General features: G+C 38.1%; 1 protein-coding gene across 3 annotated transcripts in view; it reads right to left on the bottom strand.

Annotated features, from left to right (window-relative positions):
* The window catches only part of ANKRD28 (ankyrin repeat domain 28), a 128685-nt gene that overhangs the window by 65816 nt on the left and 35472 nt on the right, over positions 1–27397 (bottom strand). Inside the window, exons 1-2 of one of the 3 annotated variants that reach the window (XM_014285468.3) lie at positions 15400–16946; positions 14239–14322 (exon numbers count right to left, since the gene is read on the bottom strand). In XM_014285468.3, coding sequence (XP_014140943.1) covers positions 14239–14322; positions 15400–15516 — 201 coding nt within the window. In that variant the 5' untranslated portion in view covers positions 15517–16946. Of the gene's footprint in view, positions 1–14238; positions 14323–15399; positions 16947–27397 lie in introns of those variants that run through there. The other 2 variants (XM_005445787.4, XM_055708831.1) reach the window with 2 other exon arrangements.

Below are 27397 nucleotides of genomic sequence, written 5' to 3'. Positions count from 1 at the left end.
CTTTTCTGGCTACTGGAACATCCCAGGCAATCATGTTTCTCCCCTAACACAAAACCTGGAGTGTATCTGAAGTCTTACAGAAAAATAGCAGGTCAAACATTTCAGTTTCACCTTCACCTAGAGCAGAGCAGAATGATGATGTCTGCTGCATACAAATCCACATCACAGGGACACAAGCATAAATGGGAATCTCCACCAAGGAAGAGGTATGGAATAATTCACATTGCATGTCTGGACATAGTTTGCAATTCCAAAAGCATCCTCATTTAACCTGATGCCTCCGGACATTTTTAAATGGAATTTACGTGATTGAATTTGAAGTTCAAGTTCATAGAACAGCTATGGGACTGTTCCCTATGGGAACTAAAATCCATGGGAAACAGCTTACTTCCCATGCAGCTAATGATTATCTGATTCAACTCAAATAACAAAACTAGAATGGATAAAAAACTCTATCCTTACTGAACCATTATACACAATTCATACACAAAATAAAATCTTACAAGTAAGAATTACATTGAAAGTTTGGTTCCCTTCTAAAATGCCTGGCAAGTAAAAGCAATCCGGTGGGAATCATTAAAACTAGGTTTGCATAGAAAAAGCATCTAGCATTCATATATATTACAGTGACATACCAGAATATTCACTTATATTCAACCACTTCTTATTAAAAAATCGTTTTTAAAAACAAATAAGGTAGCTTAGTTGTATCTTTTGTTTTTAAGTAACATCCGGAAATGCCTTTAACAAAACTTGCACAAATAATATCAAGAGTTCGTTACATGAGCAAACATGAGATGCCAAGTGCTCCTGTCCAAAAGGCAATCCAGTCTTTAATACTGTCGCTCAGTAGAACAACTTGACAGGAGGGGACGTGAGAAAACCTGTTGGTTTAACTTTCATTGAATCCCAAACTTTAACGCCCATAGCAACTTAGGAAAATGCAGTTCTGAACACAAGTTGGTACTACACTACAGAAAAGACTGGCAAAAAAGGAAACAAGTTCAGAATAAAAACCAACACTATTCTGGATATCTTTTCATATAATTATCTCTTTAAATGCTGTCTTACATCACAAGCATCAGGCACAAAACACCATTCAGGCGTAATGTTTGAAGCCTTGCCCAATGAAAACAGTGGCGCCTAAAGACAGGCACACAAAAAGAAATGAGTCAACATTCAGCACAAGGAACAGCTATTGAGCTTCAATTCCATCTATGATTACTATTGCTGGACCCCACAGCCAGCTAAACTCTCAGTGAAGGAGAGTAAAAATTTCTCATTTAAAGAAGTGCACTCAAAAATTACAAGTTATTTTGATGTGGCTGAGATGCCTAAACAGTGAGATTCAGTTCATGAGCCTGTGTTGTTTTCAAGAAGGCCTTTTTGAAGTACTAAATCTTCAAAAATATGCTGTTTTACTAAGAAAACAGACAAAATTTTGTAAAATCCAAAGTGTTTCTTTTTTCATTTGGTTTCTGGAAGACCATTATTTTTGTCTGCCCATGACAAGAGAAAATGAAGTTAAACTTCCTACTTTTCTTAGAACTTATGCAACTCCTAAAGGTAAAAAGTTATCAGTAACAACACATATGAGGACACGAGAGCTTGAGGTATTCTGGTAGACATTGCATCCTTATTTCTCACAACTGAAGATGTACACAGCAAGAAGACTTTTTGACTTGTAGTTAGGTATTTAAAGAGACGTATTTTGAAACAATCCAACATCTCTGTATTTTTCCACTTCCAAGCAATTCACCTCAAAAATACCTCTCCAATTTCTGTTTTTTGAAAGTACCAAGTCAGGGTGCTTTTTGGAAATACACATCTTCTCATATCCTTTAACCTTTATGTTCCATGCAGGTTTTGTAAAGTTGATGTCACTGTTACAATTCTCACTGGTCAGGTTTTCAAACTCATGTACAGAACAAGCACAGCTTCTAAGAAAAGCTGAACCTACGTCTTATTCTATGAAACTGCCTATGTAACTTCTTTTGCCCAAATTTTAAAGTCTAGGAATCCTTGTGAGTGAACTCAAACATTCATTTGGGTATCAGATAAGGACCCGGATAACTGAAGACATTTTGTGAGCTGCTCCCTTTCACTGGAAGTTCCAACATCAAGAATTTGGTCCCATTTATCACTAAAAAAGGCTACTGAATTCTTGCCCAATACATGGAATGAATAAAGAGCTATCCTCTACTCTTTGATAAGAGCAATTTGATCTCACAGTACAGCTGAGATTTTAGATGTATCTTCCTTCCTTTAACTTAGGAATTAAAACAGAGCAACTTTTAGGGCCAAGACTATTTATTAATATACTAGATTACGGTGGAGAGGAAGACAGACAGCAAGAAAACTCCATCACTGAACTTAAAAGGTAACCAACACAAAACCCTACAGCATTCAAAACTACGCTATATTTAAAAAAGGATACATTAAAAAATTCTTTCCCTTGGCTTTACCCTTCCCAAGTATATTTGTAAACATTTACCTGGTGCCTACGGCACAAGACAAACATAGCCCTTAACTGCAATGCAGTTGCTGATAAGAAAAGTTATAAACAACTCTGGAACTGTTTTTGAAAAAAGCAAAGCAGCATGTGAAAACAATGGACTTCCCATAGTGAGCGTACAGCGACGCGGAGGACATTACATAAGCCAGCCTGCGCTCGTAGAGCAGGCTAAATGAGGGACAGTGACTGCCTCATCTTACTCTGTCATCTATCTGTAGTATTTGAGGACACAAATAAGAAAATGTGCCAAGAGAGAAAACAGTACAATACAGGCTCTGTTTATGCTCCAGTGAAAGATCACACCACACTAGGTAAGGTATGCACATCTCCATCCCAGTTTAAATCCACCACATTACGTTCAGGCCAATGACACTTTTGTTCAGAGAAGCTGGGGTTTCTGCCTTTTTCATTCAAAGGCTAGTGCTAGAATGACAACCCTATATGTGTCTGATGTAATTCAGGTATTCATCTCAATAACCGCATTGTCTTGGTGACAGGAAAAGATGTGGTTTTCAGGTTGTCTGTTTAACGTTAGCACCTCTTCTTGGAGCAAGCTAAAACATTCTGCTTGTGCATGTCAAGCTGGATAGCTTCATAAAGTCAAGTCACCTTGCTGCAACACACAAAGTCCTTCTATTAAGAGACCCTTGCACTATTCTGAACATCTGACTCAGTAGCACACAACACAATCTGTGCTAACAAAAGGCACAAAGTGTTAGGCAAGAAAAAAACCACAGAATGTACCTATTCTGAAGAATGTGACAGTCAAAAAAACCATCCACCCAAAATAAGCATCTGCAACAGAAAATGAAGTCTCCACCCTGATCACAAGGAAACCCAACAGAAAGCCTCTGCTAGCAAGGATCAAAACTCCTCCAAAACTGCCGGTAACCTTCGGATCAAAGTATTTTATTTGCACTATTCCTTAGTGAATAGATTATCAGCTTAGAAGAGAACTGTCATTACAGGAAGCGCTAGCAGCAACTAAAGCAAGACATTTGCACTCCTATGAGACAATAAGTCAGCATCATGTAATTTATTTATAAATGACCATAATTACATATACACATATGTATATAACCAGTAGTTCTTGCAAATAAAAAATGAAAATGAAAGTGAAATGAAATTAATAATTTGGAAGGATTATAATAAAAGTAGGTCTTCAATAAAGACTGAAAGATAACAGAATTCCACTGGTTTTGGGAGACAGAAAGGTACCGGCTAACATCACAGGTCTGAGAAAATTCCCCTCAAACTTTATATTCCAGACTGATGTTGTATCTGAACTTCAGAGGCATACTCTTCAGCAAGGACTCAAGAGAGCCCTCATGGCAATGAGCTTCTAGTTCATCTGTCCTCAGACCTGACAGCAGTACGAGCCTTTCCAGGCCCTACAGCCACCTACCAAATGTCGACGAGAGCCCTCGTCCTCAGGCATTCATGGGACAGCTCTCCCTACAGCATGTAGCAAAGAAATAAGAGATGCTTCCCCCCTAGTTTTTGATATACAACCACCCTTTACTAGATTAGATTTAAGGAACTTAAAAAGGGTATCTACCTTATGTAGAGCCTGTGTACAAGGGCCAAAGGGGACAAAGGAAACGGTGTTTACTGATAGCGCATTAGATATGTAAGACTGCTTTAACCACTTGCAAAGTGGAGAAAATAGTCTTGTTCAAAAGTATGTTGCATATGCATAGTTTTCACCCAGAAAGTTACTGCAAATAATTCCTAAATTCAAATCCTATCTTGCTATTACCAGCAATGCATTCTTTAAGGAGTGTTGATGTTGGAAGTTAATGCACATTAAGTCTACTGAGCTTTTTTCTTCCCTCTGCTCTTTCAGTGGGGATGTTCTGTTCTCAAATACCAATCCTTTGCGTGACAGGCACAGCAACTGCCAAGAGTAACTCCAGTAAGCTCTAACTATTCAAGACCTTGCCTCTAGCTTGTTTTGTAAAAGCAGCAGGAAATGCAGAACTTACTTACGTATCGAAGGTTACAATCTTAAGTAATAATCACTAGAAGTAATATAGCAAGTCAGTCATGATCTACAAAATCATTATCACTAAGAATCACACTGGAGACTTATACACAAAATTCTTGAAAAACATTTAAATTTGATCTAATTATTCATGGTTTGCTACATCAATGCCAATTTCTCAATGTTAAAGAAATAACAATGGCTGAAACAAAACCTGTCTGTCAAACCCCCAATTACTGTAAAACAAATTCAGAGTACAGCCAATATGGTAACAACACCACCATGCAGACATCCAAGCTTGTTTGCCCAGTTTAGCAAACAGTATAACCATATTAGCATAGTACTAGCCAAGCTTACTAGACTTGAGGAGAAGGATATATTAGCCTAGAGCAGCTCACTACACTGGTACTACGTCTCTAAACAATATCTCTTGCTACCTGTACAAGGCAGCACCCATGTAAGCACCTTCTTTTCAGAGTCCTGCCCTTCTGCAGCAGTAACTTTTTGAGAACTACCATCCACAGAAGCTACTTGCAACTTTCTGATGTTAGTCAGGCTGCCCGTAACTGCTGAAGGTTTGCTTGTATCACTCTAGTAAGAGTGATAACTCACAACATCTGAAAATCGCATCTGCACAGGCCAAACACAGTGTTATCAACAAGAAGCATGGTATTATTCCTCTTTGGACTGGCAAGATTCTCTCATTAAGAGTTTCGATTCTGAAGAAAAATGCCTAATTATACAGATTTGTATTTAAAACACTCTGCATCTGTTTCTGCACCAGAAGAGGAACTCAGCACCATTTGGACACACTTTACATTGAGGCTGAAAAACATGATTCACTCTAAACCACTAAAAAGGAAATAAGATATCTGATTATTCATTACAGATGACATACTTGAAAAAACATTCCACATTAATGAACAGGAAATCTAAAGCTTTAAGTAACAATAAATAACTGCTGTATTATGAATCTAAATCTTCTTTCAGTAGCTGGTGGATACTCTTTACAATGTACAACTTGCAGCAAGTTTCCACAACACTCAGAAGAATTAGGTCTCCAAAATTCTCCATTTCTGGAATCAGTCAGGCCTCAGACCCATGGATTAAACAGCCTCATACCAGATCCTTCAGAACTGGAAGAAGCTTTCCTATAGGAAAAGCTTCTCTACATTCCCTGCAGCAAAGCTTCTTCTTATCCCTTCAGATACATAATACGAATATTCATGTTTTTAAGAACTGACTCAGTTCTTTAGCACAATAACCCCTGGACATTCCCATATGGTAGCGTTGAACTCTATTGCCTAAAAACCCACCTAATAAAACTCGAGCATGTTTAGTGGCAAGATGTTCTACAAGCTAACTTTGTCTTGTTAATAAAAACACCATACACATTTATTTGCCTGTGCTATTCATATAAAGTCCTTCTAAAAAACATTTCCTAGACTTTCTTGCATGCAAGACACACCACATTAAAACTGATGCATGGCTCCAAGTTCTGAGCAGGCAGAACCTGCTCCTGTCTGCACAGGACCACAGTCTTCTCCCCCAAAATAGGATTCTTCACAGAATTTTCCTGCTATTCTTCAGATGTAAAGAAATGTCAATGAAGTGAACACTTTATGAAGCAGGAGAGCATCACGACTCATCATTTCATCAGGCCAGTCGCACAGGAAACGGGGGTTCCTGTTTGCAGTGGTAACATTAAGAAAGTTTAATACAGAGACTGACCAGAAGCAGAAAGTGACACAATACATTGACATGCACATTGGACAAAAGTCCATGAAAAAGTTTAAGGAGAAAGAAATATCTTGCTCTCATTCTACAGCTGAATTTTATTAGAAATCCGTGGCCAAACAGGACTCTCTACAGATGAATGCTACCATTATTCTCTGAGATTATATCCTATTTTCTTCTCTCCTATACATATGAAAAATATATTTACATATACCTTACACAAAATGACAACATACCAAATTAAATTAATCCAATAACTAAAATGCCTCTATCTAGTTACAAAAGCTCTCTCAAGTCTTATTAGAGATCTGTTCCGAGTAAGAGATAGGTATAATTATTGTTTTTCAGATGGGTAACACAAATCTTTCAACAAACAGCAGTGGAAACATCTGCAGGCACACTCAGCTCCTTTTGTGATTTATGCCCATCCTGACTTCACCTGCTCTCCGCCAGGTCTTACTGCCCCCCACATGCCCAAGACAATTTCTCACTCTCTGCTCCAGCACCTGAAGCTGGGTTTCAGGCAGGAGCTGCTGCAGAGTCAAGGCCTATGTTTCTCAGTGATGTTTTTTTACTGGAGAGATTCTCATTATTAGTTTTTGTTTACACAGGAATGTTTTATTTCCTCCCTGATGTTCAGTTATTTCAAAGAACTGCACTGACTGTCAATTCATTGTATGTTTACTGTCACCAACATTAGATAAGCTACCGTATTTTAAAAATTATTTATACACATATACACACACACATACTCACATTTTATAATATAACTTGCATATGTGTATATATATAATCTTTTCAATATACAGTTCTTACTTGCAGAAAAACTCACAGTGGGGGACTGTGCTTAACAATCGAAACGATGAAACTGAATTAAATAACTAGCACCAAAGTAAGTTATAACTCATCCTATGTTCTCATCATACTGAAAAGTCTTTCAATCTCAGATACCTGTAATTTTATCCCACGAATGTGCTACACTCTAAATTGGAAATAAAAACAGTTTACAAGTAATGTTCAACCAGAAACCTTTCTAGTGAAAAAACCCAAACTACTAGAACTCCAAAGTTAAACAGGATTTAAAATAAACAAATAATTTGGAACATTAGGAAGCAGTTCTAAACTATTTTTTCCTCTAGATCTGATTGCTAAAACCTGAAACTAAAAACTTAAGAACCACACTAGCTCTAACTAGCACATTGCAAGAGATGGAAACTAAAATTTGTCTTTATTCTAAATCTCTCTGAGGAAAAAAAAAGTGCTCTCAGTAGAAAACATGCAAATATTTCTATGTACTTTATTAACATCAAAAGTCCACATTTTTCACTAAACACTACTTTGCTAGACTCAAGGTACTACAACATTTTTGGATAGAAGGTCTAAATTTAAGATTGTGTAGCTGTAATGGTATCTTGGACATGTGCACAATTCAGTCCTATTAAAAACATTCACAATCTAGACTGTCAACCTAGATAGTTAAAGTTATAATAATTACAGTGTCTCTTTATGTCTGCAACTGGGAATTAGCAGAAGATGCAATAAAAAAAAAAAGAGACTGATGCTTTTAAAGAAAAAAAATGTATGCCTGATTGACACTCTCTAGACCACAACTAAGAAAGTAAGAGTTCAGACCCTGCCTATTAAGACAGGAACTAAAAAAAATAAACAAATTGCGCTCTTCAGAATATTTCACTATTTTCTGGATGCCCTTTAAATTCCTCCCTCACATTCAAAGCAGCAAACTAGCAGTTAAGCGTGCTGCCTGAATAGTCTGTCCTGCCAGGGAACACAGTAAGATGCTGCTGCACAGTACCAAATATGTTAGTGCAACTTTTTGTTGCCAACTCCAGCTGTGACGAAGTCCTTCATGCAAATAGTCTACACTGCTTTCAGGAGCCTGATAAAATAGTTACCAACACCAGGACCGATGCATGACTGGGACAAACAGATTAATTAGCAAACTCACAATCTCTCACCTCTTCAGAAACACAGGTTGAAGAGTTAAAAACTGTGCACAATTCCTGCTTAGTCTTTGCTACCTTATCCTAGCTTTTAGCTTCTATTATTCTCACCAGTTCAGATACAACTGTAGCTTTGCTCCAATTGCCAGAAGCTTTATCTAGTAGCAAGAGGTGTTATAGATGAATTGGCCTGGAAAATCATTTCCCTGCAAGCAACACACTGGGTGGACCAAATCACAAACCATTACAAAACATCAAACCCCTTTTTTCTGAACAATGGTCACAGTATTCCTGAAATGGAAAGAAGTATGATTTGGACACAGCTCCCTTCCATTGCTTTCATATGGCCCATGTAAATTTCTGTGCAAAACTGTCAGTTTCCTCCACTTTTTTCAAAACTACTTCCACTACTTATTAAAAACAGCTTAGTTGAACACCCCCCAAGCAAAGAAACATGGTCCTGCAGATGAACCATGGCTATTTGAAAAGCATCACGTATTAACCAGCTCTGAGCGACTTCTTCCAGTTGTCCCAACTAGCAAATTCCTAACACTATCGTGACAACAGGCACTGATAACAAAAGGCGTAACTCAAAACACTTCATGCATAGCAATTGCTGCAGAAAGAGGGTTTTTAAAGGCATAGATATGTCAAACTTAAGGGAATTTTCATTTGTAGTTATATGCATGCACGCTTTTTATCAAAAACAAAAAAAATTCTGCATTAGTCATTGGTAAAATAACTGGCTACAGAAAGACAATGAACAAAGGTAAAAAATTTCCCGAAGATTATCTTTACATTGTTACACATTATGGCTTTTTATTTCTTTTTGAGCAAGTCCATGATATTTACTTACGCAAGGTTCTTTACATTGAGAGATATTTTAATATAGTTGCTGAATTAGCAGTTTAAGTTTTCCATATAACAACATAACAAAAGTTCTTTTAATGTATGAAATACATACAGAATTTATTGGTATGATCAGAACATTGAACTCTACTAAATTTTGTAGAATGTTCCATAATTCACTCAAGTAATTCAGACTTTCCTGTTCTACACTGCACCCTGTTACCCCACAGTTCAACCCACAAGGTTAAGCATAAAGATGAAAGACCATACACACACTACCTATTTTTTCCACTTAACCTCTTTTAGGACTTTGCTGTCCTATACCAGCATCACAAAGAATCTTCCCTGTTTTTTAAACTGTGCTTTAATTTTCATTGTTCATTCCTAAACTACTCAGATATTTGAGACTCTTGATAATCTAATTCTCCTGGCACCCAGGCCCAATGCTGTATGAGAATTACTAGACTTGTCACCAGACTCCCAAACCAACTTCCTCCTCTTTCAGTATATGCAATGACCTGCAGAGTAAGATACATTTAAAAAACAACAGGAAAACAAATAAAATGTCATATTTTATCCTAGAACAACAACTAGCAACATCCTCCTAGCATGCAAATAACAAAAAGAAGTGATGCAAACCCACATTTGGCAGGACTGGGAACAGAGCCCGCATCTCTACTGCAAGTCACCCACAGCAACCCTACGGCTCAAAGTACCGGACACACACACTTAGCCCTCCTGTTCTTACCTAGTTCTTTGGTGCTACTGGTTCCCACCCCTTGTCAGTCCCATGAACAAAACTTGGGATTTATGGGCAACACTTCATTGTTATCCAATACAGGTAGGGGGCAGGAAAGCAAACAAGATTTTTTTGGTTCTATGGTTTTGCTTTGTTTTTCCTTTTTTCCCAAAACAGTAGCACAGGTGAGCTTTTATTTTATTTTTTTGGTTACTCACTATAGAAAAGAGCCATTAAATTAAGAGCTGTGCTGGATGGCCAATAGTCCAGAATAGAAATCATAAAGATAACCCTGATTAGTATAGTCCTCAGTACAGTATATGGAATTCCTTCATTTTCCCATCTTACATTTTATATTGGAAAAAAACACCACCAACTGACACATAAAGCAGTTTCAAAATATGTTTCATAGTTTAAATCCATTTTATTCTCACAAAGCACAGTGAGAAGTAAGATATAGGTGTTTAATGTTAAATTCACTTATCACATAGATCACTATCAATATTTTAAATAGGAGCAGTGAGCGCTTTTTAACATCGGGAGAGATCTGTGCGATTTTGGGATTCCTCCAACAAGAGCGCTTGTTTGGCTTCAGTGTGAGATGAGCAAGGGGCACACTGACATCAGTTCCAGAGAGGATCAGATGTTTACCCCTCAGCTAAGATCAAGTGCAATCGGGTTATAAAAACTGCATATTGGGTTACCTGAAGTATCACTTTTCATGGCAGGAAATATTATCCTAATAGGTCTAGGAGAAGGAAAAATTGTTCTGATTTTGAACAGTGATTTCAATAGTCAGATCTGCAACCCTTAAACGATTTTTGACAGTTAGCTGTTATTGCCTCCACAGAATTGTATCCTTAACAAATAGCTCAGGTGAAATATTCCATTTTCATGATCTATTAAACTGAACATAGATCATAAACCCATGTTGGTTACAAACAGAAATGGCACAGTTTGCAACAGTAACAGCCCCCCCCCCCCCCCCCTTAAAAAACAAATCCTGATTTATAAAAGGCAATGTTGAAATTATTTAGTTAGCTAAAGTAACTGCTGAAAAGTACGTAACATTCAAAGCCATACTAATCTAATCAGCCAGAGCAGGAAATGTTGAGGATCCCCATTAACTAATAAAGGGGTATTAAATGTGTCAGCTATCACACAAGATTTTCTTTATTGCCAAGTCTCAAAAGCTCAGGATGGTACCAAGAAATAATTTTTTTAACATATATACACACACACACACCCCCCATAGCAAGAGCCAGGTGTATAACAGAAATCGCATCGGGCTTGACAGATGCAACGCATGTGATTTAGGCCTGATTCATGAAACAAGCAGCTACAGTTTCTCAAGTTTTCTTGGGGAAGGTGAAGCAATTGTTCCCCTCCATTTTTCCTGTTAATTGGAACCTTGAGATAGTTCACCTTCCAAACAATACATTTGAACAAAGTTCCTATAAATCAGTTTTGTCTATAAAAAAAGCGGCATACTTTCAACTTGCAGAGAAAGTAAAAGCCTTTTTGAACCACAGTTTAAGCAGCTAGGGATACACCCAATTTGCTCTTCACAAACTATTGCAACTGCAGAGCAGAATACAATACGTACTTTCTAAATCTAGGCTGAGCTTGTGACTCAAGAAGGCTGGTGTGGCATGAACAGAGAACAATCTTCTTCCTGAAAAAGCATGTTTGCTATCCACACATCATCTTACAGTTGCACACAGCAACTCAGGTTATGAAAGGCTACCAGTCTCAGAATCTTTCTAAATATAACACTACGGTAGAAGACATCATCTGTTTCAGGAATAATGCTCTAATACAGCCCAGCCTAGGTATTAGGGTACTATCCTAAAGATAGGGTAATTATATCAAACACTTGCTACAGCCTAGCTTTTGGAAGCCAAATACACAGACTCAACTCACTCACTTCGCTTTAGAAGAGTATTACATCAATTGTGGTTAATGTTAAAGATATCATACCCTGAAAGTAAAAAGGTAAATGAAGCTGGATGATAACAGAAGGAAAAACACCATCCACATTTCAACAAGACTAACAGCTTTCCTAGATGAACGTCACTGTCACCACAAAGACCTAGAACAGCTTTATCTTCAATTCACTTCTGCACAAAATTAATTTGCAAACCCCTGCTCGGTCTCCAGTTAAGAGTGCAACCCATGCTCAGGGGAGGGGAGGAAGGAAGGAATCTCAGCTATTAGAATACAAACTGCAAAATAATTAGTTGCTCTTAAGAGAGGGAAATGACTCTACAGAGGCATTGGAGGGAATGACTCTGGAATTCAAACAACTGTACTGAAGCCCTTGGACAGCAAAGTGGAAAAAATCCAGCATATACACTGGTCTAATACAATCCACAACAGTCAAAACAGTTTATCACAGTCCTTCTCTTTATTAGGCAACATACATAACCACTTCATTTTCTTCACTTTTTCCCTCCTTCCATCCACACCAATTTATAACACATAACTAAGGGGACAGCTCTGTATCTAGACTATGTGGGGATATATTATCTCCAGCTAAACACATACAGCAAATGAAAAAACCAAGGGAAAAACAAAACACACACACACACACACAGAGAGAAACAAAGAAAAATCCTCTAGGCAGTCTAATTCATTTCTACCAAACAACAAGAGAATTTATATACTTGTTTAGTCCCAACAAGCAGCATTTTAAGGGACATACGTGGTAATATTAAATGCTATAGCAGGACTAGGAGTGCCATGGTAGGAAGGAGTGATCATGGGTGATACACATCTGCCTATGCTGAAGAAGGTGACTTTGAAAAAACAGCTTATTTGTTGTGGATGGATTCTAAACACACCTTGGGTGTTGTTATTCTATGATGCACACACATTCTGTTAAAGGGAGACATATCCACAGAAAGCAATAAAATAAAATTTTAAAACCCCACCTATGTAAAATGCAAAAACCCTCCAGATTTTGAATATTCTACCTACAATACTTTTCTTCACTGTAACTACCTGGCAGTCTGAAGTAACCTTCTTCAAAGACATCAAGCAATTACATGCTTTCCTTTTTAAGCACATCTGCTGACTTCACATTTATGGACAACTGTTTGACAAAAATTTAGACAGAACAAAATCCAAAACCAAACCACTACCACGTACATAGTGAAATCTTGCAGAGGTTTTTGTAATAAATAGCCAAAAAAGCAGAAAGATCCTAACCTAACCCTGTTTACAGGCACCACAGCTATGAACGCTAAACCTGACTTACACATGGAGGAATTTACATGAAACAATACAGACTTATCAGCTTTTAAAAATAAAAATGGCAATGTGAACAGACCGTATATATGAAGATACTGCAAGGATACACAGCTAATGCTTTCATAACTAAACAGAAGAGTAAGTCTTTTGGTATTATATAATCGATCACACTATCTTACTTAAGGATATGCAAAACTACTGAAAGAGGAAAAAATCCAACCTTATCAAACAAAACTTCAGTTTTGACAGCAAGTTTTCTTATACAGGGCTCAAGCTCTTGAAGACAACAGGAAGCCTCCCTTATACTTTAGCTGGCATTGGTCAGATACAGGTTGCGTAGAATGCTTTTAAATGTCAAAATACACATACCAAACCAAATACTTGCTTTTGGTTTCCATCGTTTAAGAATAAAGTGTAAATAATCAGCATGATCTTACACTGGCCACTATGTAGCACCTAAATGTTAACCGTGGCTTCTTAGCAGCACTCTCGTGATACATTTGAAGGAGAAACAGCTACATAAATTCCCACAGTGTTAAGCTCTAATTGGTTTAAGTCACTCTGCTTTAAAAGCAGTGTAAAGAGTTTATGCCGTATTATCTTGCATCGTGTCAAACGTGTATTAGAAAGCAAATACAGTAACTGCATGCTGTTCAGATCTTGAATTTCACCCAGTGGAACAAACTCAAGTTGCACTTGAGTGACATTTTTAAGTCTGCATTACCTGGTTTGCAAGCAGGACATAAACACAATTTCTCAATTTTACTTTTTAATATAATCATCAGGCTTCCCTTCTTAAAATCCATGAACCCCCAGTCAATCTTCTTACCATTGTCTAATGTATACTATATGCTGTATTTAATTTTAAAAGAATCAGAAGCCTACATAGCATCACACTTAACCAGTCAAACTTTCTAAAGTCTGATGTAACTGTATGAACAAAGTTTTCAGTTACCCAAGCACTGCAGACAAACATTTGAAATAAATGTAGAATTATGTCTTTAGTATCGACACAAATCAATAAAGCTAATCCCTCCTTCCCAGTATTAAGAATGTGTATAGGCTTTACTTTGCTGATTACAGAAAAACAATAAAATTTACAGCTCACAAATCAGCCAAGATTTAAAGTGATTAGTACAGCAGAAAGTTAATAGCAAAACAAAATTCAAATGTATGCAAAGCTAATGATGTTTGGTTTTACCTGAAAATTAACATCTTCTTTCTTAAATATCAGTGCTCGAACTTCATCAGGATCTCCATTAAATATAGCTTGAACCAATGGTGGCTGAAATGAAGAACAAACATATCTTAGAATATAATCCCATTTTGGTTTTTAGTGAAGCACATATGGTTTTTTTTTTATACATAGCACAAACACAAGATGATGACAAATTAAAACATCCCAGGCAGTGAAATAAAGAAACCAGGCAAGGTATTTAGAACTGAAGAAATTCCAAGTTTTAAAAACCTCACACACGAAAATACTCTAAGTCAATGAAAGGAAGAAAAAAAAAAAAACACAAAAAAACCCAGCTGAAAAGAGAACTCCTCATAATAAAATTAGGGCTGCTGCTACATGCTGTAAATTCTATATGAGCAAACAAACTCCTTTTACATTAGTAAGTGACTAAAGTTACTAGAAGTTTTTCACCTGTTTAGACAGAGTGGGAAAGCAAAGTGCATCAGATAAGTATGGTAACAAATTCACACTCACACACATCTATTACTAAATATAGCAGGATTTCTTAGTAAGTAGGAAAAGCTGCTGAGGTATGCTAGCAAGATTTAAGTCAGCCACTTGACAAAACAAAATGATTTAAAGCAATAAAAGCACAGTCCCCAGTATTGATCATTTTCAGAAAGTGGTAGCTTGAATCTTAACAGTTACATCAAGACTACGAATGTTTTTTTATTTGAACTTAGAATTATTCTTGCTTGATATACATTATATACTCTATCTGTTCTCAAAATAAACACAACATATTATTACAATACAAGGACTACATCAGTTTCTAAAGTAGTATTGCATAAATGTATCATTGAGGAATGAGGAGTGGAGCAGGGAAAAACCATTTACTTCAAATACAAGTTTACCAAGACCTCTAAAAATCCTCTGCTATTATACAAGAGTCGAGATCTGGTTTTGTTGCATCACAATTCAAGCTAGATGAAAAAGAATGGGCCCTTGTAAATATTAATTCTACAAGGAAGTTTCAGCTTTTCCCCCTCTTTAGTATAGACAGTTTTTACCACCTTGCCTCTTTTCAGTTTCACATACATTCATGTTAATCTAGGAAAATTACTATTGGTATTTGCGACAGTATTATAAGCAGGAAATACGCCAACAAACAACATGCCTTACCAGCACGTTTCCAGAGGGCGATGGACATAAAGATACATTTTCCTGAGGTAATTTGGAAATAAACGTCGGAGAATCATCTTCTACCTCCTCCAAAACAACAATACAGACTCGACTCATTCGATCCGTTTGAGGAAGCAAAAGCAACAACAACAACAAAAAAAAAAAGCCAGAAATGGTATGTTTGGAACCAGACCACAGGTACCACAACAGGGACCATAGAGGAAATACTTCCACCTGTTTCACATGCCCTCACAAAGTTGTGAGTGCTACTGCTGGTGTATTAGCATTTAAAAAAGGCCACTCCAATCCCCCCTCGCACTTCATTTTTCAGATTTAAACACCCTAAGATATTGAAGAGAATGCTGGAAAAAAGTTGGTGTTTTTAAAATAAAATTTCCCTAGGCATCGAAACCACAATAACGAAACTGTGGAACAGCAGATAAAAATATCCCAAGGTCCAATTCCATTCGAACAGCACTCACTGTCGCGCACAGCTGTCCTTTCACAAGGAAATTTGTCTTGGTTAATGTCACAACTTCCACAGCGTCCTTCTACCCCCACAGTGAAATCATTGTTGCAGAAGAAGACACCACACCGTCCTATTGAGGATGAAACAAGGAACAATTGCCCCAAGAGAGACAGCCGCAGCTATACCCACTCCTGCAAGGTCAGTTTTAAATCAACCGTCGCAGGCTTTCTGGTGACTGAAAATAAACGCGCCTTCTGATCATCCTGTCATTCTACAGCTTCCTTTCTCAATGTCAAAAACAGTCCAGCCAGAAAAACACATCTTGCTTCCAGCAGTTACTCAGGACCTGCTTAGAGAAAAATAATTCTTTCCCATGCAAGAAAAATATCTGCAACGTACAGCACGGCTGCAGTACATTTACATGCGATGAGTCAGACCACAGGGACAATGAACTCCTTGAATAATACTGCTGGTTGAATCCAGCCTCCCCAAACGACAGCAACAGAGACGGCGTTACTCTGTCAGAGACACAAGCAATGCAGAGCGTTCATTTTCCCTTCACCCGGCAGTAGCTGTGGCTTCTCCATCAGGAAACACATTAGGCAGAAATACCGCTGAGGAAAAACGCTTCAGCAAAACAAGCTAGCTACTGCACACAAAAGCTCAAATTACTGCCTTAGACTTCTTCTGCAAAAGCAGTTCATCACTCAAGTATTTCTTTTGATCACCATGTGAATACAGTTCCCATGATAGTCTTCATTTGGATTGAGGGGGAGAGGAGGAAAAAAAATAAAAAAAAAAAAAATCAGACTCCGTACATCCTCTCTGAGCCAACTTCTTTATCCGAACATCTGTCACTGTGCCAACCTGATTCTCCTCTTCAGTTAGAGCTGCTGCTTATCAGTTTTTTCTCTTGACAAATTGAATTATGCAATCAGCAGATAGCCTCGCAAAGCTTAAAAGAAGCCTGTTTGTCCGAGCTGATCATTAAAAACCCGTAGGAACAGAGCACAAACCACCGCCACGGCCGCATTCCCACTGAGCAGCAGCCTGGCGAGCAGCGACTGCAGCCTGGCAGGATGAAATGCCTAGTAATGCTCACATGTCACACTTACCAGAGAGCCCAGCCACTGCTCCCAGTGCAACTTCCTCTGGCACCAAAAAAAGGCACCTTTTTTTTTTTTTTTTTTTTTCCTCCTTTTTTTTTTTTTTGGGGGGGGGGGGGTGGGGGGGGCAGTCTTTGCAGTTACCTCTGTGCCAGTTCTGTGACTAACGCAGCTGAAAACGTAAAAATCCTATAACTGAAGAAAGAGCGACTGTTTAATATTTTCCACTAAAAGCCGCAAAGAAATCTGGTGTACTGGCTCCGCTGACTAACAACAATTTAGGCAGTAAACAATTCCAGCATTTTAACTGCTTTCATATGGCACTGGTCAGAGCAGCAAAACAGTCCTCACTTAACTCACTGAAGACAAGAAACTCCCCACATAAATACTCCGAAAACTAAATGAAAATAAATTTCTCTTAATCGGTCCACAATTAAAAAGCTAGCTATTAATGACCAAACTTGGGATTTTTTGCAACTAGTACACCTCAGCTTGAAAAAAATTAAATTGAGTAGAATTTAAATATAATAATATATTGCATTAACATAATAATAAAAATATAATGAAGCCCTACGACTTGCTGAATAAATATTTCAGCTTGAATCTGCCTAAACGGTGCTGGCTTGTGGGTGTGTTATGTAAATGGCTTCTGTCAAAGTTGCTGGATAAGCTTCGGTGTTACAGAACAGAGGGAGGGTTTTTGTTCCTGCTGTGCAGTGTGAAGGTACTTCTAATGTCCTTCAGTAGCTGGTAAGATCAGAATTTGTCAATGGCAAACAAGTTTCTAGCTCTTCAATAAAGCATGTGCGCTCAGGTTTCACATATAAATCCAGCAGAGAGAAAGACAGGTTTAAGTGGTCTATTAAATGGTCTGGATATTAATAGACATATTGAATTCCCACCTTTGGGGAGCACAGGCAGGAAAAGCTCACATCATCACTCTTGAAATACTGTCTACGATAGCTTCACTGCAACGTAATAAACTGCTTAACACGCACCTACCGACACTTCATGCAGGTGAAGGTTTTTATAGGTGCAAAACGGTACCCTAGCCTCAGGCTCCCCAAGTTCAGGGCTGCTGGCCTGGCAAAATATAGCACCAGTTTCTGATTCACCGTGAAATTTCAGTTTCAGATTTCCCAAGTGTTCTCATTTACAGCATATGATTAACAAACATCTTCATAAATATATTCTGTTCATTATATGGAGTCCGGTTGTTTTGGAATTTCATACTTCTGGTCTTAATTACGAAAAAGCAATGGTTTGTACGCGACACTGCTTTGTTCTAGAATTTCAACCATTTATTAAAAAGAAACAACACAGATTCACATGAATACATGTGACAACTCATGTTCTTCTTGGCCACAGCAAAACCAGTTTAAATAAAAACATGACATCCTCAAGGCTCATCTACGGCAACACCCTACTGTCTGCTAAGGAACACAGCAACCACAACCTAGAAAATGTCTTGTTTTCTATTTGTGAAAAACGCCCTAAGGAATAGACACCATAGCTTACCTGCACAACTACATATTCATTAAAAAGAAAAAAATATCAGATTTTAACTCTACAAGCAAAGTATACTGACAACATGCATACTTGGGTTTCACACTATATACACACACTTGTTAGATAATGGCTTTCTAATTAAGCCCATATGTTTAGTGTAAATGAACACTTTTCGAGAGTCAGTAAATTTATATAATAAGCAAATGCTAAGGGTTCCATATGCTTTCTTTGGAATTAACAACTGGACACGTTGCTAGATAGAGATAATGCCCAATTTAGTTCAAATTATCTGAAAGTCATCCATTTTTGACCTTTGCAATTATGCTCCAAAGTACACTTTAAAATATCAGCTAGAAATTCAAGTTATCCTAAAAGAGTATAGGACTTCACACTCATTTAATTGTGAAAATTCAGAAGAGTTAGGAGCGTTTGAGTCTACTCTGATAATTATTCTAGAAATCTTAAATATAATTAAAATAAAATTAATATAGACCATTTCCAGAAGCAAGTTAATATACTATATCTTGTCTAGCATTATCTACTTTTGAATGGTGACATTACTACGGTCAAAGAGTTAAAAGCCAATAACACGTCACAGTTTGCATTAGAAAAATAACCAACACAACTGAGTCAATATTATATTGATCCTGATAGCAACCTAAACCATATAAGTAAGCAGGAAAAAAAAACCACAGCCTACTCATGCTAGACATGTGTGTGCAATGACTTCCATAACCAAAGAACAAGCCAGTTCTAGAAACATTTAACTTTTGCTTATAATGAACTAGAACTTGGAGGTTACTTAAAAGAACAATCCTCCCCTCTCCCAGTCCCTTCAACTGGAAGTACTGCCTTCACCCCAATGCAAACACCATCTCTATCATCTCTACTTTCAACTTCAAAAAATCATCCAAGGAATCCCCTGATGTGCAAAATACATGTTTCTAATGCTACCTCACAGCTATTCTGAAAGCCAAATGCTGAAGTGCGCAATTCTACTGAAAGAAACCAAACTAAGGTTTCAGGTTTTCAGCAGATTAACTAGACTAATAACTTTCAGTGTGGGAGAAGAGATAATAGTAACAGAGAATGAAAGAGGAGTAAATTCAAGAGGATTAATTTAAGCCTCCTCTCCCCAGACTAATTTAGTAATCATAATGGGTCTTTGCAAAGGTATGAAGAAAGAACATTGCACCTCAAAAAAAAACCTTTTCCGTTTATCTTAATAAAACTTAAAATAACTGAAGACAGCAGGCCATCAGCATCCGTCTTCTCCAAATGTCACATATCTCCAGTAAGAAAGCTTATTAAATGATTAGTAGGGAAGAAGAGAGAAAATGGCCTAACTTAATAAAAGAATGCCATGTCTACTGAGGCTCAAGCTGTGATCTATCTGATAGCCTCCATAATATCTAATTGTTAGCACAGTAAGATCTCCATACTTAACTAAAATTTTAAGAAATGTGCAAGGGAGAGAAAATAAAAAGAATTTAAGTGGACAATAGTGAGGATCCCCATTTTCGTAAAAAAGCTTTTGTGTTGACATGATAGCTTTTTGCAAATAAAAAGTGTTGCAATTTTCAAATTACACTTGCCTTTCAGTAAATCAAGTTCGAAGAGTCTTTCATGGATGCATACAAAGAGAATATATTACAAGAATGCAACCTGCAGGTTAAAACGAGGATGACAGTAGCCATGTCTACACCAGACAGGAAAAACTCGAGCTCTGAATCAGCTGAAAATAGCAACCTTTTCCATAGATCTACCCTTTTCTTTAGGAACTGATGAGCAGAAGACTGTAGCAGCACTGCTGATGACACCAAAAACCTCACCGAAGCACTTTCGGTAGCAATGAACCTACCCAACACCAGATTTCCCTCTTACTGAGTCTTTTTGGGGCTCAGATTAATCCGCCTGGTTTCATTTAATATTTTGTATAATTAAAGATCTGGGAAAGGAAGGAAATTATTCTGTCAGGTTCCAGTAAAAATGAAGAAATTTAGAGCCAAGTAAGTCTTATGAACTATTTTTTAAAAAATCTGTATCAGCTCTGCAAGGTAGAGACTGAACCTATGGATTTCTTCAGAAGACAAAGATTGCTTATAACAGCTACAGCTGTAAATACATAGGCACATCCTAGCATATGCAGATTTTTATGTAATTTAGCTAGAATATTTACTAAAACGTTGCCCACATATAGACAGAGATGAGTGTTCAGCATCACCATGAATATAAGCTACAATACTTCTAGAAGCCTTGTGAGTCACTCTTCTGAACAACTCTGCTGTTTCCTCCCCACTCCTGAGGGAATGAGGTGGAGTCAGGAAAGAGAACAGTCTAAAGCAACAAGAAATTACTACCTTTCTTCCTAATTTTGCTCTGCTTATTCCCAAGCATACGCACAGCTGGGATACAGAAAAGGAGAGTAGTTTTAACCACCAGACTCCACATTTCTGCTTCCAAGGACAAAAAAAAAATAGCCTCACTTGCACCTCCTGGATACCACAGGCAGTTACTTCTTTTTCTCATGCAAGTAATATAGCCTCTATTAACCTACAGACCTGTTTTATGTAGTCATGTATTTTCTTTGAATTAAGGCTTTGCCGTTAATAAAATCCAGTAACTGAATAGTCACCTCAACAAAAATTGAGACACACGAGACTATGAAAAATAGTCCAGCATTCATTCTAACTTTTCTCTATTGGAGCAGCATGAGAAAAATCAATCATGCAAAATGTCTATTTGTGACTGAGATGTAAACTTAATTTGTATACTTAGTCGAATTTTAACCTTTTAAAACTACTTCAGAAGTATCACCTGATCAAAAAGCAATAAAGTGTCTTACAAGTTTTAAGTCTACTAAGCAATTTTTTTCTTTAACACTTCTTGGACATTTTATGCATCTGAACAATATCACGATAGAGAAAATCTCAGTTGAAGCACCTCACAACCACCATAGTACAAGATAAATCATTACCTTTAAAAAAAACTTCTCTGATACCCAAAATATAGTTTAGCAATCAAAAAAAAAAAAAAAAAAAATCAGAACTGAGCACAGACATTCCTAAAAACCAGAAAAGCAGAGTCCTATTTTTCTTCAAAGAAAGTGGAAATCTGAGGGAACAGTATCTTCCCTCACGATCTTCTAGCTAGAATGTCACCCACGACACCTCCCTTTTTACTAAGACCAGATTTAACTTCACTGGCAGGAGTCTTCTTTTTGTGTTCTTTTAGCGTACAAGCCTGTAATCAAAATCAACAAGCCGTTCTTACACTAACAAACAGTACATAAGAAAAGTCCTCCAGTCTGTCTGACTTCAGATTCTCAAGGTACTTTATTATAAAAAATATATGTGGTCTGGCTGGAGGCTCTTATTGATTCATCAGCTGCATCTAACAGCAGCCACCTCCCTGTCTTTTGACCAAAATGGAAGACAGCTATTACACCTAACAGCTTTCCTAAAAAACAACGATACAAGTCTGACAGTGGCATTGTCAGTCTTATGAAATTAACTAGAAAAAACAATTCCTGTTTCAGGGGAGACCACAAAAAGATGCATCCATCCACATATGGTGTTATGGAGAGTTAAGGTAAGTCTGCATACACGAAGACAGATAAATAGATGTGGACAGACTACTTTAGGTAGTGTGGTGTGGGTTTCTGACAGAAAACAGGCTGGGTTTAAAGCAACTTTTCTTTTGGGGAGAAGTTAAGTGACAGAATACAACGACCTCTGTGGGAAAACGGAGGAGAGATCTCAATATATCAGCTCAGTCACAGAGAGAAGCAGGCAAAACACTTCAGCTTTTGTTAAACCCACACAAACCCGTAAGTATTAGCTGTATAGTTACGATTTTTTTGCAAGGATGACAGCTTTTAAAAGAAAGGGGGTTTAATATGAAAAGCACAGCCCACAGATTGGTTACATGTATTTTCACCTGTTGGCAGAGCAAAGGCAGAAAAGCCACTGATAGCAGCAATACTTCTGGCCTCCCCAGTTCCTTCCAGCTCAGACCATGTCCACAGTCAGTTTTGTTTTCTGGCGCTGAAAACAGCATCAATTACAACAATAGCCACAGTATCCGTCCAGGGATAATTACTGAAGGCAGCAATTTCAGCTGTGCACACCAGCTCTAAAAGCAGAGCTGAAGGAAACAAAAATCAAAAGCTCGGTCTCAGCAGCCCCTGTTTGCTCTTCCACATATCAACTGTCCTCTCCCAGCACTACCCAGCCAGTTGCTGGGAGGTGAGACTGGACAGGAACGCAACAATAGCAGAGCAAAAATAACCACGCAGAGACACTGGAAGACATCAACCCACTGTCACAGCTGGCGCTGACAGCCTGACGCTTCAGGAAGCGATGCTGTTACGTCTTTCCAAGGAGAAGAAACAGATGAAGGTAACTTAGCTGGAGCAAATGAATGACTGCAGAACTCCTAATCTTAGTTTTGTATCATCTATCACGTTGCTTTGAAAGTGTTTATACCAATAGTGCACACACTCTTATGAATTAATTAAAAACATGATCCTACTAAATTTTATTAGGGCAGCTGGTAAAACAACTAAGATTTCCTTTGGGCATATGGGTGCATGCATATACCAAGAAGAGTTAGTACATCTCCTTTAATCTGGTTTTCTACTGATACAGAGTCACGCTCTAAAGATGAGCACAGGAACTGCTGATTTTATGTATTTCCCCCTTGAACACTTCTTCCTGCGATACTGCTTCTGCACAGAAAACAGAATCAAGCTCATCACTTATTACAGAAGAACCTAACGACATCACAAAAGGTCAACATAACATCATCTTATTTTCACCAAACAAAAGGCTTGCTTCTCCCTGTTCAGTAGGTACTCCAGGGCTTGCAAATGCAGTGGATGGTCTGGGCTTCAAGGACAGATGCCATAATGCACAAGCCCACCACAGGCCTCTCAGAGGCTGCATATCCTTGAATATCAGTAGGTCTCCTTGGGGGTTTCTGAAGTATGGCATAACAGACTGCACAGCTCCTCATTCTGATGCACAGAAACCAATTCCCTACGCCTGTATCCTAAGGAAAAGAAGCAATTCTCACCTACCAGCTGCTTCATCAAAAAAACCCTCAAAACCAACAAACCTGAGTGTGATCTTTCATTGTTATGTGGGAAAAGAACAGGTTTCAACTTCCCCGGATTCGGATGCTCTTTTAGTTTGGTGGTGGTGTTTTTTTTAAACAAACTGCTGGTTTTCCAGCAGATGATTAGGAACGCATTACATTTGGGTTTGGTCTGTAGGGCCAGGCAGCTTCCCCAGTGGGGCTCATTTAGCTGTATGGACTACAAGACAATAACATTTATCCTCACTTTGCTTTTTTCCTAACTTTTGTTTCTTTTGCTGAAGGCTGGAAACCTCCTTAAAGGGAAGGCAGCACAACGCAACACACCCAGATTCAGCACTGGACAGTGCTGGTGTTGAGATGGAAAATTAGGGAATTCTAACTGGAGCCAAGAAACTTGGAATAAAGTTTATCATTTCCTCATTAAAACTCTGCTGGACTGCCATATTGTTGAGCTTCTGAAGAAGCAAATAGTAGTCAGGTAGATTTCTAGAAACGAGAGTTGCTCTGCTGCCTGTGACAAGTGACCAAACTGATTCTATCACTAGCTCCACTCTAAATGAGACATAAAAGCTGTCATTGCAGCATGTTTGATGAGCTCGGGATGACAGACAGATCAGTTACTTCTTTCCAAGTCACATCAAGGTTATTCCTCCCAAAACCATTCTTTAGCACAAATGTGCCATTCTCCTCCTTTTTCCCTTCTCTCCTCCCTATTCATCAGTTACCTAATTTTTCTCAGCACTGTTTCAGTTACACTGGAGTATGCATCACCTTTGAGTTGTGCTCCAAGTTATGCAGAAAGACCAAAACAGACCTGAATTTGACCAAGAGCATATGAAACTACAGAAGAAATTCGGGTTCATACCAGGCGTTTTCATTTTAGCAGATAAAAAAAACGGTAACAGGTAGCCACATAAAAATATAACACAAATCTTAGTGTTCTACGAGACCTTCCACAATCCTGAAAAGTGATTCTCATGACCGAATTTTTATCCTACATCACTTACAGAATTTAGGCAGAAAAGCCAAGTGACTTATACCAGTCAGCAGAGGGCTTTCACAGTTTTATGTCACCAACCACATGAATCCTCGTGGGTAAGTTGCCATGGTTACGAAATGTTTGCTTTTTTATGTTTGTCTGAAATTCCTATGGAATTCCCAACCGCTGCTGGTTTTGGCCGTATGGGAGTGCTCCACCAACATTTAGGAACTTGAGTCAGAAACGCATACTGCTTCCACTCAGACTGTTATCTGGGAAACACTAAAAAAATGAGTCATACCATTTTGAGCCATGGAAGGGAGGAAACAAACATCACATTCAACTATTTAAAACCTTCAGTGATGACTCACAACAGCTTAGGACATCCTATTTCCAGAATCTGCTGCTTTTCTCAAGTAACAAATTGCTGTAGACTATTGAAGAAAATAAGCTGTTGACTATTCAAGAAAATAAACAAGACTGATCTGCTTTCAACAAAACCCATTTGACTATTAAAGAAAGAATAAGAGGGGAAGGGTTTAGGTTTTGTTTGTTGGGGTTTTTTTGGTTTTTTTTTTGTTTGGGGAGGACAAAAGAAACACAAAACCCAAGAAGCTCAGTGGGTCTTATCTCTGTAGGCCAAAGTCAGAAAGCCCACCAACTCCCAACTGATAATTATGCCCATTTAAGTTTGATTTTAGCTGTATTTGCAAAAATCAGCTTGAAAATTTTGCTAAAGTAAGTCCATTACCTGTCTTGTTTCAGCTGTATTACCAGGGTTTCATCTTAGCCTATGTTTTGTTTGGACTCACACAACTGTGTGATTTCAAGAGCCAGTACTAACAAAATGTTAATCCAGCCACAGGGGCAACAAGATATAACCAATTAAGAGTGAGGAATAATGAATACCCTGTGAAAAGCTAAGAATGGAGCACAGCAACACATCCAAAAAAGTGTTACACAGCACCCGTTGGCCTCTGTTGATTAAATGACCATGAGAGCAAGCAGCAAGGGTAGGACCAAGGAAGGAAAACACACCTAAGCAGGAGTATATACATTTATATAATATATAAACTGCTTTTGCCCTACCAAAAGGGCACTTTGCATGGAAGCAATTCCTATCTAAACACTTCCCAAGTCTGGCCATCTTTGGGAAGGAAAGTTAAACTAGCTTTGGATGTCTGTCTGCTATTCACTCATAAGCATAACGTGCTGATAAAAATAAAAGAACTAAAGAAGCATTATCATGAGGAAACACCAGAACAACAGAGCGATAGCAGCAAATATTTTCTCAGAAGACCACATGATTTCTGCTGTCCAAAACATAGATCTGCCTTTGTCAACAAGAAAAGGGACAATAAAATCTACTCCTTCAGAACACCTAGTCTCCATTTTTGTTGTTACTGAAACTCTCCTACTAGACCAAGTTTTGGAAGGCAGTAATACTGGAGGGAGGAAGAGGCTGAAATACTAAAATAGCTCCAAAAGTCTCAGCCTTCAGAAAAAAACAAAACAAAACACCAAAATTGTTGCCTTTAGAAGTTTCTGTTCAGATTTTCCTACTCATTAGTCATGTGATGGTACAATCTGCCTAAGCCCAGGCTCCCCGCTCCCTGTCCCACCCAAGGAAAAGTGTTGTTGTGGGGGCTGGGGAGTTTGGTGGTGATGTTTTCTTCCCCAGGATGGGGTTTGGCAGGGGCTGATCCTGATTACATTGATTAATTTTCCTTAGAAGATTTAGAAGTTTTATTTTAAAGATTTTTGAAATTAGATTCTCGCTTGCAGATGAGTTACGAGTTGAAACAAAATGCTAAGTATTTAACTAGTATAATGCTAAAGATGCATACAACATTCCTAGCAGCGCAATACTTTTAATACAGTTTTTTGTAGATATGAATAGACTGCAACCACAGAAGCCACAGTTCAGCCAGCCTGCTCATATGTGGGATTTTGTTTCCATACATACCAGGGACACAAAATACTATATGCAAGTGAGCAAAATGAATTCTAGTTGCTATGGATACCACCACATTATGTATTTTATCTCTCTTCAGTATGTAAACACTCAACATCACTGTATATGAAGTACTCTGATTCTCTTAAAACAGCGCGGGTCAATAGCTGCCTCGATATCAGAATTTGCTGTCTGGGGGAAGGTAAGTTTCCTGGAAGTTTTTAGGAACCCCTTACACTGCCCTTGTGTCCAAGAAAGAGCTCCCTTCTAGCAACTGGAAACACTCTGGAAAATAGCCACGTACACACACACTCACACTATTATGGGATGAAAGTGCTCATCTTCTGCAACTCCAACATGGATGACTTTTCCGAAAAACTGACCAAGGAGAAACACGGGAAAAGTCAAGAATCTTACCAGGCTGCTTCAAACCTTACAAAGAGTATTCCCCTTGACTCCCACCAGGGCTCTTACACATCCCTTCAGGATAAGAGCACGTAAGCAACTTCTATTCTTAGAAGTTACTTTTCCTATCAATTTCTTAATTCTGTTATTTAGAAGATTAAAAAGCTGAGCAGTCAATTACTGAATTAAATTTCACAAAATATAACAAAGTATTAATTTAGAACACTAATTCAAGTTTTACCAGCCTAGAAACTTGTTTGTTTGGGGGTTTGGGTGTTGGTTGGGGTTTTTTTTTGAAGTGACATCTGAGGAAGTGGATGAGTCTGGTTTTAACTGCTGACCGTCGGAGACACTCTTCACTCCTTCCTTCCCCACATGATCCTTCACATTCACATCCCTTTCCTGAGCCAGCACAGGCACCTGTGTGATTCAGCTGCTCTCATTCAGGTCTTTTGCTGGTGAATTACTGGAGTCAG

Source organism: Falco cherrug, chromosome 4 (genome assembly GCF_023634085.1).
Source record: "Falco cherrug isolate bFalChe1 chromosome 4, bFalChe1.pri, whole genome shotgun sequence".
Taxonomy (NCBI): Eukaryota; Metazoa; Chordata; class Aves; order Falconiformes; family Falconidae; genus Falco; species Falco cherrug.
The sequence above is the reverse complement of the archived record's forward strand: the minus strand, read 5'-3'. Positions and strand labels throughout refer to the sequence as shown.